General features: G+C 41.9%; 1 protein-coding gene across 7 annotated transcripts in view; it reads right to left on the reverse strand.

Moving 5' to 3' along the window:
* LOC102695197 (A-type potassium channel modulatory protein KCNIP2) overlaps window positions 1-14,648 on the reverse strand; it is a 251,957-nt gene that overhangs the window by 73,276 nt on the left and 164,033 nt on the right. The window contains exon 1 of one of the 7 annotated variants that reach the window (XM_006630878.3): window positions 1,411-1,929. The exons of the other annotated variants lie outside the window; for them this stretch is intronic. Coding sequence (XP_006630941.1) covers window positions 1,411-1,513 — 103 coding nt within the window. The 5' untranslated portion in view covers window positions 1,514-1,929. Of the gene's footprint in view, window positions 1-1,410; window positions 1,930-14,648 lie in introns of those variants that run through there. 7 annotated transcript variants of the gene reach the window in all.

The raw sequence follows: 14,648 nt of genomic DNA on the forward strand, positions 1-14,648 counted from the left end.
AACAACTGGTCTATGATATAGCATCAAGGTTTATTATCTAGTGGCTCATATAGTGTCACCTCCACTGGTATAAAAAAAAACAAACTAGAATTGATAACCACTTAATGGTAAAGAAAGCCATGTGAAAGCAATAGTTTTAAACCCAGTTGAAATATAGATTCCATTTGAAAAGAAATAGTTTTAATGAAATGAACTACAGTATATTCATAAAACTGATAGATGAACATATTTCTAAACCATTGGTTTAAATGGAGGGTTTAATGAATTTGACAAAATTATGAATGCCGGTGACAAGCTGTTTCTCAGACAGGTCTTCTTTCACTAAGGAGTGCCACTTTCATACAAAAATGTAGCTACTGTACTGTACATCAGCAAGTTGCTTCTTTTTCATTCTTCTTTAAATTACCTGGTAAAAAGGCACTCAAACCAATAATAAAAGTGTATTTATCAACAAAAATCAGATTTTCTTTAACTGTACAGTATTTATTTTTATTGCTGTTTATTTAGAATCAGTTAAGGAATGAAAGGGTTTACTGAAGCCTAGTATCATCCATTTCAGTTTGTGAGTTAGGGGCAGCTTTAAACACCATGTCTGCTCCAGACTGAAGCCAGACCAAACACAGCCCAACAGAGCAAACTAGAATGCCTGCAAAGGCCTGGAAAGGTTACCTCTATCAAAGATAAGATTTTCATGACAGATAAAACAACGTTAAAAGAGACAGCAACAGGTGACAAAGTCTTTAAACTGTCACCAAGAGAATTAAACTCACTCACACAGGAAAAAAGCTGAAGGTTACATTTACTGATACACCCTAGAAAATTTGTTTTTCATTTCCGGTGCCAAAACAAAGATATCACATTTAAAATGTTGTTCATGTGCCAAAGTCTGCGTATATCAAAAGACTTGAAAAAACTAAAGAAAAAATGGTACATTTTACAAATTCTACAGTACATGTTTTCAAGACACAGGCCCTACACTACCAGCCCTTGCAACACTTTTCGGCAAGGATACAGAGTAAATGAGAACTCTCCTTTGGTCTTTTAACATATTATGATAACTGAAGAATATAAAGATTTCTAATCCAGACATGCACCAAAGGAAAACACCGCATCGGCTCTCATCACTAGGTATTGATTTTGCAGTAAACACGCATGCAGGAGAGAGAGGTAGAGAGGGAGACAAGGTTTCAGATTTCGAAAGTTAAAGAGCCAACAGTTGCTTCAGTAATCAAATCCTTGCAAACTGAGCTGTGCCGGGCCAGTCCGGAGTGCGCTGCAGCTGTAATGAATTCCTCCCCAGTGCCTGCTGCTCCCTCCCATACAGAGGCACCAGTAGCCCAAAAACAGCAGCCCTGCGCAGAGCCAGGGCAGGGAGAGTCAAACAGTGCAGTAACATACGGTTTTGATTACCTTCGACTCCGACAGGCTCGAAGAGTCCAAACTGCTCCAGCACCTTAATGAAGAGCCCCAGAACCACCAGGACCGCTATCATTTCAAGACCTTCCAGGTTCATGATGGACCTTTCTCATCGCTCCTCATATCCCTCAACTTGAACAAATTCCAACTTCTCCAACCCCGGAAAATAAAAGGAAAACCAAAGGTACTGGGGTGAGGGGTTTGGGGTGTGTGTGGGGGGAATCTCTCCCTCACTGCCTAGTTCCTCCTCTCTGCCCTTCACCCCCTGCCTCACTGCTGAGGATGCCTGAGCCAGCCAGGTACCATACCAGCCTCCAGCTACCTCCTGCGAGCACGGGACAAAAGTTTACAGAGCTTCCAAAAGACTCTGATGTTCTGCATAGAGTGAAGGGTTCTCTCTTGCCAGCAAGGCAGCTAAAGTCCACCCAGCGGATCTGAAGAAGCCAAGCGTGAGTTCAGTCTGCACCTTCTTGGTCTGTAGTTGCCAGCATGAGTGTGTGTATGTCTGTGAGGGAGGGAGAGAGGCAGTAATAGAAGGGAGAGAAAGAGAGAGAGTTAGAGAGAGGGAGGTATGCCCTCCCATTCCAATGACACTACCTCCATTGATTTGCTTAACGTTGTTTCCTAGGTAACGGGTGGCGGATATTTAGAGATCCCCGTCTCATGGACAGACACAACTTGAAACAGAGCTGTTTATTTAATTTACATTTGAAACATATATATATATGGAAATAATTAACCTCATGCCTCATATCACTGTTTTCACTTTGCATTCTAAGCCAAAATGTTTTTTGTTTCACTTTGTTTCACTCAAGTTGCACAACAAATTTTTCATGTTATGCTTGGCACAATAACACACAGACAGCCCATTCTACCCAACAATAAACAAAGTAAGATTAATCGCAGGAAAGAACCCTTTTAAGTAGCACCCTTTTGTGATCTCCTCCTTCAGCCTGGGGCTGCTCTCCATGAAGCGATTACAATTTCTGAATCACTAGTCCCCAATTCCAGACTCAGAGTTATGCATCTGTATCGTTTCAGTCTGCTACAGTGACAGGGCAGATTATTAAAATGGCTCAGTGTCCGGTCCGTATGCTGCATCTCCACATTGAACATCTAACCCTCAGACTTTTCTCTTTATTGGACACACAGACTTTCTTTGCCCCAAGGCTGAGTTTCTTGATGAGCCTTAATGTGCTACATGCTACAAACAGGGACACTGAGAGATATTTCAATAGTGCTAATCCATGCAACTGTACGCCGGCACATAAGGCAAAAATGTTACTGACCATTTGTCATAAAAGTGTTTGCATGCTTAACCCCAGAGCAGAGGGGAGTTGATGATGAAGGCTGTTAAATTCCCAGACAATCATCAGCACCTGCCTGCACCAGCTTGGCTCTGTACTAAAACAGCAGATTAGCTTCTGTATGAGCAGACAGAGAGGAGTTTGCCGCTTATTTACTGTGCAAGCGTGTCGGAATGAGCAATTTCACAGCACAGCACTTGGAAGCACAGCAAAGAAGAGAGAGAGGACAAGCTGGAGAAGACAAGCAAATGGGACATATTTACCCTTAAGGAGGCCAGTAATTGCCAGGTCATTCTGCTGGATATTTTAAATTCCTGTGATGGGCCGATATAATATCCAGGGTGTACTATAGTCCTGCAAGGATAAACTGTTTACTGAAAATGGATGGATAGGTAATAATAAGATTACAATCATGTGGATCTGAGTTCCGAGACCATGTCTGCCCCTGTATAGAGTCTAGTAATGCACAGGTTGTAAAAATATTGGTTTTATGAAAGTCTTTGTGAATGATCACAGCACGGAAATGACTTCTCAATTTGGAAGTATTGAATAAAAAATGTTTTTAAAATGTATTATGTCTCTCATCCCCTTCTTTACATTACCTTCCCTATTTAAAGAATTACATTATGTTCTTATTCATATTTTATTTTTTAGGTCCCCTCTACTGTACAGTGTATTGATGTGTCCTCCTCACGGTTTTGAACATGATCTTTCAATGTTTTCTTTTCCTAAAGTGCAAACTCGATTACATTTTTTTCCAGATCTTAGTATATTCATTTTATAAGCTTGCATTGCTTCAGAAAAAAAAACCTTCTTATTCACCTCTGTGTAAAATAAAGATATGTGATCCCAATGATCTACAGTAAGCTTGTACTGTACCTTAAAGTGGAAAAAAAGGTTACGGGGGGTATATAGTTTGATTAAACTTTGACATTTACTACACATTTAGAAAATTAAAGTTCCAATTTCATTACTTAAATCATAAACGATAAAAAAGTACAAGGAAAGAGTAGGTAAAGATCTTTCTCAGTCTCTTTAAAGTCTCTAATAGTGATTTTTTTCTAGGTCCTAAATAAAATTCAGAAAATTTCTTATTAGATTAAAACTACTGTTATAATATACAGTAAGCTCATTGATTCTTAATCTAACACAGTTAGATTCCTGTTAAATTCCACTTCCTGTCAAAGATACTGGGCAAAACCATTTTCCCTTTAGTGTCAGCAGTAGAGAGACTGTATGAAAATATGAAAAATCACTATGCTGCAATGGTACAGAAACACAGCTGTGCAAAGCATTATCCCTCTATATTCAAATTTACTTTAGTTTTAGTTTCCTGTTTTGCATAATTTTTATGACTTTGCTTTGGTCACTTTACTGTTGAGGTAGGATAGTAATCTACGTATTCTTGATTATTCTACATCAAACTACATACAGTATAGAACACTCTTTAGGAATAGAAATATCAACCCATTTGCCTGAAATTAATGTACCTAGATATACAAAATGACTAGTTAGTCATGTAGGTAATCAATCACCAGTCCCTACTGTCCCACTCCTCTCCCTGAGGGCCGATCACCAGTCCCTGCTGTCCCACTCCTTTCTCTGAGGGACGATCACCAGTCCCTGTGGTCCCACTCCTTTCTCTGAGGGCCGATCACCAGTCCCTACTGTCCCACTCCTCTCTCTGAGGGTCGATCACCAGTCCCTGCTGTCCCACTCCTTTCTCTGAGGGATGATCACCAGTCCCTACTGTCCCACTCCTTTCTCTGAGGGACGATCACCAGTCCCTGTGGTCCCACTCCTCTCCCTGAGGGCCGATCACCAGTCCCTACTGTCCCACTCCTTTCTCTGAGGGCCGATCGTTAGTCCCTGCTGTCCCACTCCTCTCTCTGAGGGCCGATCACCAGTCCCTACTGTCCCACTCCTTTCTCTGAGGGACGATCACCAGTCCCTGCTGTCCCACTCCTTTCTCTGAGGGACGATCACCAGTCCCTGTGGTCCCACTCCTTTCTCTGAGGTCCGATCGTTAGTCCCTGCGGTCCCACTCCTTTCTCTGAGGGCCGATCGTTAGTCCCTGCTGTCCCACTCCTCTCTCTAAGGGCCGATAACCAGTCCCTGTTGTCCCACTCCTCTCTCTGAGGGCCGATCACCAGTCCCTACTGTCCCACTCCTTTCTCTGAGGGACGATCACCAGTCCCTACTGTCCCACTCCTTTCTCTGAGGGACGATCACCAGTCCCTGTTGTCCCACTCCTCTCTCTGAGGGCCGATCACCACTCTCTACTGTCCCACTCCTTTCTCTGAGGGACGATCACCAGTCCCTACTGTCCCACTCCTTTCTCTGAGGGACGATCACCAGTCCCTGCTGTCCCACTCCTCTCTCTGAGGCCCGATCGCCAGTCCCTGCTGTCCCACTCCTCTCTCTGAGGGCTGATCGTTAGTCCCTGCGGTCCCACTCCTCTCTCTGAGGGCCGATCACCAGTCCCTACTGTCCCACTCCTTTCTCTGAGGGACGATCACCAGTCCCTACTGTCCCACTCCTTTCTCTGAGGGACGATCACCAGTCCCTGTTGTCCCACTCCTCTCTCTGAGGGCCGATCGCCAGTCCCTACTGTCCCACTCCTCTCTCTGAGGGACGATCACCAGTCCCTACTGTCCCACTCCTCTCTCTGAGGGCCAATCCTTAGTCCCTGCTGTCCCACTCCTCTCTCTGAGGGACGATCACCAGTCCCTGCTGTCCCACTCTGTGCTCTGACCGATGATTACCAGTCCCACGCTGTGAAGGCAGAGATGGAGGGAGATCAGAGACGATAACAAATAGTGAAATTGCCGGAGGAGAGTAAATTTGGTCAGTTTAGGTCGAGCTCCAAGTGAGATTAATATTGTTCTTTGTGTCCTCCCTAAGAGACACAAACTAATTCTCTTCTCAAATGTACACCCTGCAAGAATCAGAAAAAGCCTTTTTAAAAAATACAAAAATAAGAACGCCTTTACACTAGACAGAATACACCATTTGTTTTAGGCTAGAGTGCAGGGTTGTCAATAACTTAGAATGGAAAAACAGATGTCCATACAGTACATGGATTATGTCCATAAAAGTTTTACTGTTTAAGGAGTTATTGTTTTTTAGAAAATATTTAACACAGGGCTCTAAACAATCAACATGTTTCAACCTCAAAGGACCTAAATCAGAATATTTATGTTATTATGTAGCTCTTAAGTGTCACCACAATCCAGTTTTTCCTGCATGTTTTTGCATGTTACTCCCTATAAAAGCTTCCCTTTGGCAGCATGCCACTGGCCACCATAGTATAATGCCACTCCACACCAGAGGTGGAATGGTGAGTGTTTTTTTCTATATTTCTGTCTCTGCTTGTTAACTGTGATATGGGTAACGTGCTCTTATCCAATTCTGTACTTCAGCTATTCTTCAGCATGAAGCATCTGGACACTTTTTTTCTAATGCATGTTAGCTGCTCTAGCATACTGTGCACATTATTTATTCTGGTGCCCCATTATCTTGCACTGGGCTGTTCCTCACCCCTCTTTTGTGCTGAATTAGCTTTCTGATTGTGCTTTGATTTGCTCCCTACAACATTTTTCAGTTACGGGTAAGCTTGTAATGTTCTATTATGCACAGTGTGGTTACATTATAAAACATAAATTGAGATAAAGGTGGTGGACAAAGTTCTTTGTGTATGATCCTTTCGATGAATCTTGCTTATGGGAAGCAAATCGTGCTTTTTGCAAATGTTTTCCAAAGTTAACAAGATGCAAGATAATTTAAGAAACATTTTCAATGATTTAAGTGAAATACGTTTTCCCTTCACACTCTCTTGTGGAGGTGAGAGATTGAATCCCATTGATTATATCCAAAAATGTAGCGGTGCTGTCCCAAAGAGAAGCTGCAGAGGGATTGTAACCCAGAAATATGCCACAGTAATCCTCAGGAGGTGAAATTTTCCATTAAAACACAGCACAAGAGGGACTAAAAATAAATAGCACCCTTTATTGTGCTCAGCCAGGGAGCCACGTCTTTCTAATATTGACACAAAGGCTTGATTGAAAAATAGTTTGTGAGGCTTAAACCTACTCAGTAAATAGGTAAATAAAGTCTTGGTACTTTTAAGCTTAGAAATAAAATACAGTACTTACTAGGCTTAACCTTTTGGCATAAACTGCTTTGGGCATAATGGAGACAATCAAGGTATTGTATACCCTGTAAAAATCTTCCCAAATGAAGCAAACAAGGGTTTAAATCCCTTGATTCCCCCATCTGGACATCTGAAAATATCATTCAACAAATTAAACCAAGTCATCCAAAGATCACCTTACTGGCCATATACAATTTCTTCTATTAGGCATGTGTCTTTTTGCATACCTCAGCTTGCACTCCATGAGACACACAGGCACACAGATTATCTCAGCTCTCTGGGCTGCACATGGTCAATTGATCCCACTGAACAGAGGCTTGGGATGGGATGGGGCCAACCTTGGAAGTACAGGCTCTCTGGGGCACCTTTCCCCTCCCTGATTAGATTAGTATATACTCAAACTTTAAAAATAAACAGCCACATCAACAGCCTAAAAACCTTAATCTCATAACACTGCTGTTTTGGAATGCCTTGCTACAGTAAGTGCAGAGCTGAGCGTTAATTAGTAATTATCTCCTGGCCTGCAGTACAGTATCTCCTGGGCAGGACGCCTCCAGGGCTATTAGGAATGCATTTTCGGCCTTTCTGAGCTGCGTAGGGTAACATCATCTGGACTCGATTCTCTGCAGGACAATGCTGGTCTGCAGCCAGGTTGAATCAGTGATATTTCCCCCAGGTGATGCCTATTTCGCACAGGTCTCAGTACGGTCACTTACTTAGTCTGGCATGTTTTCCTTTTGCTTTGTTAAGTCACCTCAACGCTTCTGTCAATTTCAATTCGAACTCCATTTCCAAAAGCTGCTATCTATAAACATTTCCTGCTAATGCAAACTCTACGCTTTTTAACTCTGCGTGCCTTTCTTTTGAAAAAGCAACATACTGCAAGCCCGCCCCAGGAAAGACAATACACCGTCCATCCATTTTCGAACCACTTTATCCAATACAGGGTTGCAGAGGTGCCAGAGCCTATCCTGGAAGGAACAGGCGCAAGGCAGGGTACACCTTGGATAGGACTCCAATCCATTGCAGTGCAGACAGACACAAACACACACACTCACTCAGAGTGAGTTTTCCCAGAAGCAATTTAACCTAACAGTACAGTATGTGGGAGGAAACCTGAGTACCCAGAAGAAACCCACAAAAACACAGTGAGAACTTTCAAACTCCACACAGAGAGCGCCCCAGGAATTAAACCCAGAACCCCAGCATTGAGAGGCAGCGATACTAACTACTGCACCATGCTAGCTCGTACACTCTACGTACAATTGATAATTAGTGTAGTTATCTGAAAACCCCAATGGAATGAAATAAAAATGCAAACTGATTGCTTGGATACATAGCAATGAGTGAACAAGAGTGGGAAATAACCTGTAAAATGTCCTTGTGGTGGCCCGTCAACTCTAAAAGACACATTTCAACTGCATCGGATCAACAGAATCCCACCACTGTGAATTGGAATTTTATCAAAAACAGCATCAAAATAAGTAAATGCTGTATGTATCATGTGATGAATTTCTTGCCTATGTTTCAATGTAAAATAATGATCACACTAATTCTTACAAAGTTTAGCACGTGCAGCAAGCAGCTCTCCTCTCCATCCACCAGCAGCAGAAACACATCCAGAGCTGTAACGGACCATACAACCATACACTGTACACACGTATAACACAGTACAGGTGACCACTTGTTAATGCAAGTGGGAGGATAAAAAAGTTTAGCTAGAATAATAACTGGATCAGAGAGAATTGAATTAAAAGATCATGGCAATTAATAGTATTGATTATTTGCTAAAAAAATTGTTTTGTCAATGTAAAAAAAATAGGCTGAAGCATAATAATAATTAATTCCTTACACTTGTATAGCGCTTTCCTGGATGCTCCACTCAAAGAAAACTTTACAGGTAGTGGGGACTCCCCTCCACCACCACCAATGTGCAGCTCCACCTGGATGTGGCGACGGCCAATTCATAGATTATTAAAATGCCACGACTGGTAAAGACCAGGAGAAAATTTAGCCAGGATACCAGGATAACACCTCTACTCTTTTCAAGAAACGCCCTGGGGTTTTTAATGACCACAGAGAGTCAGAACCTCAGTTTTACATCTCAACCATAGGACTGCGCCTTTTTTACAGTATAGTGTCCCCGTGGGCTATTAGAACCCACATAGACTGCAGGGTGAGCACCTCCTACTGGCCCCACTTACACCTCTTCCAGCAACAACCTTAGTTTTTCCCGGGAGGTCTCCCATCAGGCTCACACCTACTTAGCTTCCATGGATTCCCAGTTGTGAGATGCAGGGTGATATGACTGCTAGCATAAAAGATGAAAAGATGAAAACCCGATCAAAGGCTACAATAATCATTGGAAGACAGAGGTGAAGATTATGTTCAGGTCTGCAAAAACACGCCATGAGAAAAAGGACTAGTGTGTAGAAATACAGTATTTGCTAAACAAGCCTATGTGTCTTTCAGGTTTTGCTGCCTTCTGTGACTAACTGCTTTAAAAGCTTAAAGATGTTTTATGTTCACACAAATGAAATTCCACATAATTGACTAAAGAATCTATAATTGGGACTTGGTGAGGGACTAATTGAAGGTTAAATGTGTCTAAATATGATAAACCATAAAATCTTAAGAGTTTACTTTTTCACTGCACTGCAAGTGGTCAGACTTACAAACAAATTAATTATAACAGAGTTTAACTGGTGTTGTTCATAGTCCTTAATGAAGGAATTAGAGAACAGACTGAAAAATATTTTCTACAAGATGGTTATGGTCTCTCTGAAAAGGAAAATGTGACATATGGCACCACATAAGAACCATACAATACTGTTGGTAAGCATAAAATATTAGATTGTGTTCAAAGGCATTGTTTTAGTTAAACAAAAAATGAATACAATGAAAGGTTGAGTACAATGAATCGGCTTTTGTAGAAACTAGCCCTGGTGTGTGTGTGTGTGTGCCCTGCAAGTTTCTCACTTCGTGCCCATTGCTGCTGAGTTAGGCTCTGACTCCTCCCATGATGCTGTACTAGATAAGTGGATAAGAACATGGATGGAAGACTAACAGGAAGTTGATTAAGATGTAAAGACCTGCTTGTTTAAGACCGTGCTCAGTGAACAGAGAATGAACATGTCAAGTGAAACTTGTTAAACACCAAATATTTACCATTACTAGAAAACGCTTTATTTATTGCACAAAAAAATAGAATTCTATGGAATGCATTACTAAAACATTTTTGGAGAAGGAACTTTCAGAAACAAGCTTGATGTTACAAAAGAATCACTTAAGGTACAGGAAAATGAGGGACACAGATGGGCTAAATGGCTTGATCTTAACATGTTGCAGCAACTCTTAACATTCCTGAATTGCTCATTTGTATGCTATTGTGATCATGTGTTTACATGGTTTGGTCTGTTGAGCCTTCCTTTTTCAGAGATACCGTAAAAGAGATGCTCTGTCCTAATTCACTTTAAGTAAAAAACAAATTCCAGGCATTGATTTCTGACAAAAAGGATTATACAAATAACATTCCATCTTCACAGTAAAGGGAACCAACGAGCATGACCAGCAAAACTGATTCTTGTTTGTACGGTGACCTTTCTCAGACTTAAATTAGTCATAGATAAATGATAGCTATATTATCCTCCTTGCACCCACAGTGTGGATCTTTCATGCTAGATGGAAAAAAATACTCCAGACAAGACATCATTTATCTAACAAGCTCTTTTCAATAAAGAGTTGAGAATCGCATGCACTACGTGGTGCTGAAAAGAGTAAGAGAAAAGAATTATTTTACAGCACCGTGTTCAAAACCTGTAACTCAGAGTGGGAAGCTTAGGGGAGCATATAGCAGCTCTCTCAAGAACTGAAGCCCGCCGCTGCTTGATTCTTCCGTTATACTTCAGGACAAAGGGAAGTCAGACTACTTAAATTATCTGCAAGGCCCAATTCAGCGCACCAGTCTATCTGCTGTACCCTTGGGCTGAAGGGCATCTTTCTTTGAATTTCTGTCTGAGCCCTGAGACGTCAGCTCTGACTGTCAACTATAAAAAAACAGTAACTTCACAGCTTAGAAGCCAGACCTCTGTTAGGCCTCTGTGGACACTGAGTGAGCGTCATTCACCTGTAAAGTGTGACGGGTTGTGCTGTAATGTCATGCAACTACTGTGAATATTGTATGTTTTAATTAAATTTAATTATGAATTGCATCATTCAGTTCTCCAGCTGTCAGCAGTATTTCTGTAAAGTAATTTTAAGGACCCCGTCTCTGTACAAGTATGACTCTGACCTCACAGAGAGACAGGCTCTCTTTTAACAGACTCAGATACAGTATATTTGGGTTTTTCTCATGTCATGCCAACACACAGGCTTTTGGTCAATTTAATGTTGCTGGGCCAGGGGAAATGGTTCAGATTCAATTTAATTTTCTATTAGAAATTTAATGTCCTAAGAAGCTCAAAGTTACAGCAGATTATCTATAGATCTGAACCTTGAAGTCCCACCACTCATCATGCCTGGTCCCGGTACCAAAGAAAGGGCGCCCCTCTGTCCTCAACGACTACAGACCAGTTGCACTGACTTCTCACGTCATGAAGACACTGGAGAGGCTGGTCTTATCCCACCTGAGACCCCTGGTCAGTTCATCACTGGACACCCTACAGTTTGCCTACCAGCCCAGTGTTGGTGTGGAGGATGCGATCATCTACAAGCTGCAAAGGGCCTACTCACACCTGGACAGGGCTGGCAGCACTGTAAGGATCATGTTTTTCGACTTCTCCAGTGCCTTCAATACCATCCAGCCCTTACTTCAAAGGAGGAAGCTGGAGGAGATGCAAGTCGATGCCTCCACGACCTCGTGGATCACTGACTACCTGACAGGCAGACCACAGTCTGTGAGACTTCAGAACTGTGTGTCTGAACAGGTAGTGAGTAACACAGGGGCACCTCAAGGGACAGTTCTTTCTCCATTCCTCTTCACCCTCTATACTTCGGACTTTAAGTACAACTCAAAGTCATGCCACCTGCAGAAGTTCTCAGATGACTCTGCAATTGTGGGATGTATCAAGGGTGAGCAGGAGGAGGAGTACAGAGGACTGGTCAGCAGCTTTGTGGAGTGGTGTGGGGTGAACCACTTGGAACTGAATGTAACAAAGACAAAGGAACTGGTGGTAGATTTCAGGAGGAAAAAGGTCAAACCTACTCCTGTCTACATCCATGGGAGTGGCATGGAGATGGTGGACTCGTACAAGTACCTGGGAGTGCACTTCGACGATAGACTGGAATGGTCTAATCACATTGAGGCCATCTATAAGAAGGGACAGAGCCGACTTTACTTCTTGAGGAGGCTCAGGTCCTTCAATGTGTGTAGCAAGATGCTACATATGTTCTATCAGTCGGTGGTAGCGAGTGCCATTTTCTACGCAGTGGTGTGATGGGGCTCTGGGATTAGAGCAGTGGATTCTAAAGTGAACAAGCTCATCAGGAGAGCAAGCTCTGTCATTGGGTCTGACCTAGACCCCTTGGAGGTAGTGGCTGAGAGGAGAATGATGTCCAAACTAGAGGCCATCATGGACAACTTCTCCCATCCCCTCTATGACAGGCTTGCAGGAATGAAGAGCACGTTCAGCAATAGACCGATTCATCCATGATGCGACAGGGAGCGCTACAGGAGGTCATTCTTGCCTTCTGCCATAAGACTGTACAATGCATCCACCTTGCATCTTGGCAGAGGCAACATCGACAGTGACCTGTTTCTGGACTAAACGCATCTACACATCTACTGCTACATCTGTTCTCTTTCTTTTTCTTTTCCTCGTTTACAACCATTTTTTGTGCAATATATGCCAGGGACTTGTGCAATACATTTATATCTATATTTACATCCATATCTTTATTTACATCTATATTTATATTCATATGTGTGATATGATTTTTCTGTGTACTGTTCTGTTCTAGTTTGTTCTTTGTGTGTCCGGACTGTGAGTAACTCTTGTATTGTATTGTATTGTATGTATTGTACTATTATTATATAATTCATTACACTGTGGCTGTGTTGAGTGTGTTAAGCTGCTGTTGCACTGCAATTTCCCTCACGGGATCAATAAAGTATTTATCTATCACTCCACACTGCTGGCTTTGAGTACATGTAACATCTCTTAATAAGGAGCAGTAGTCAATTTCCAGGGTTCCCCTAAACTAATGCCTATTTTCACAGGAAGGTGGAATGAAGTTACATTGCATTGCTGAAAAGCACCATAGCAGTGCCAACAGTGGGGGCTCAAATGCAGACTCTTGCACATGACAGTCTTTGGCTAATTTGCTTAAAATGAGATTCACCAAATAGAATGGAATCATCCAACTTTTCCCCAACACAAATATCCGCAAGACATGCCACAGAGGCACACATGCTAGAGTGTGCATTCCTCCATAAAGACATGGTTGCAGTCCAAAACTCTCTAAATACACACATCATCCCACAGCTGCCTGAGTGTAGCACGCTGGCTAGGAGCCGCTCTCATTTGCCCTTTCCTGATGGAAAATCTCCAGCTTGTTTTATGGTGCAGTGGTTAGAAAGCATTTAGGGAGGAATTACTGGAGTCTTTTACTACTGTTAAAACAATGGCAGCTATAAAATCATATTTACTCTGCCTCATCTACCCTGACCCTCCTCCTGGTAATGAGGAAGGGCAGAGGAGGAGGCCCAGAGGGGGAGGAGGCTATAGGTTTTGGCAGTGCTGTAAATGTTAAAAGTGTAGCACATGCTTTGGTAGAGTACAATAGCATTTCCATCAGAAAAGGCTGCTTTCGATTTTCTTCTAGAGAGCCATTTATACTCCAACAATGTTAAATGATGTGTAAAACTGTACAAGTGTACTGGAATAACAGTATCCACGAAGAACACAGCATGACATCTTACAGTAGATACATTGTGCAATACACGCAAACACGTTTTTATCGTTGCAGTCAAATGGTCAGCATTAATTTCTTCTAAAATTTCCCATAAGACAGCAACCCATCTTCGGAGACAACTTCAGTTAAAACACAAACTGTACGTTTGATATAATGGAGCAACCATTGCCATCAGGATTTAAATGCTCTGGCAGGTGGAGCAGACATTGTCTTGGGAGATGTCCTACACAATCCTACACAGTTTGCTCATGTTGAGTTCTTTTTCAATGTTCTTGCTTTGCATCCTCATTCTGACATACTGTATGATGTGTGGAGTTCCTTCCAAAATATTTGTCCTCCATCTGCTTCAGTCAAGAGTCATAATTTCTCAGAAGTTCATATCAACATTGCATGTTTGCTTTTACCATATCTTTGAAATAGAAGTATACCTTTTATTAGTAGCCAGCAGTCTGACATCTACAAAAATCTACAAGAAATCTGCCACAACCAGCCCTGTAGACTGTAGTCCATCACAAGTTTGTGCTGTGTGTTATCCATGTTTCAACCCCATATGATTGAACATAAAACTATCAGGTTTGGGTTCAGTTTTTATGTTTCAGTCCTTAAACAGACTTCTTCAGATTGTCAAATGCTAGATTTCTTTATCAATATCAACCTTCTGTGAAAGATAAATGTAAAAAAACAGGAAGATTTCTGTCTTCTCTACACACCTATCAATAACCTGAATTAATGACACAAGAACGTGTACATTTGGAACTTGTTAATAAAAGACTTTGGCCTTCTGAATGTTAAATGCAAGTCCGATGTTGTCAGATGCCTGAACACACACTGTATGTTAACAGAAATGGATTTCCAGACAA

This window comes from Lepisosteus oculatus, chromosome 4 (assembly GCF_040954835.1).
Source record: "Lepisosteus oculatus isolate fLepOcu1 chromosome 4, fLepOcu1.hap2, whole genome shotgun sequence".
Classification (NCBI taxonomy): domain Eukaryota; kingdom Metazoa; phylum Chordata; class Actinopteri; order Semionotiformes; family Lepisosteidae; genus Lepisosteus; species Lepisosteus oculatus.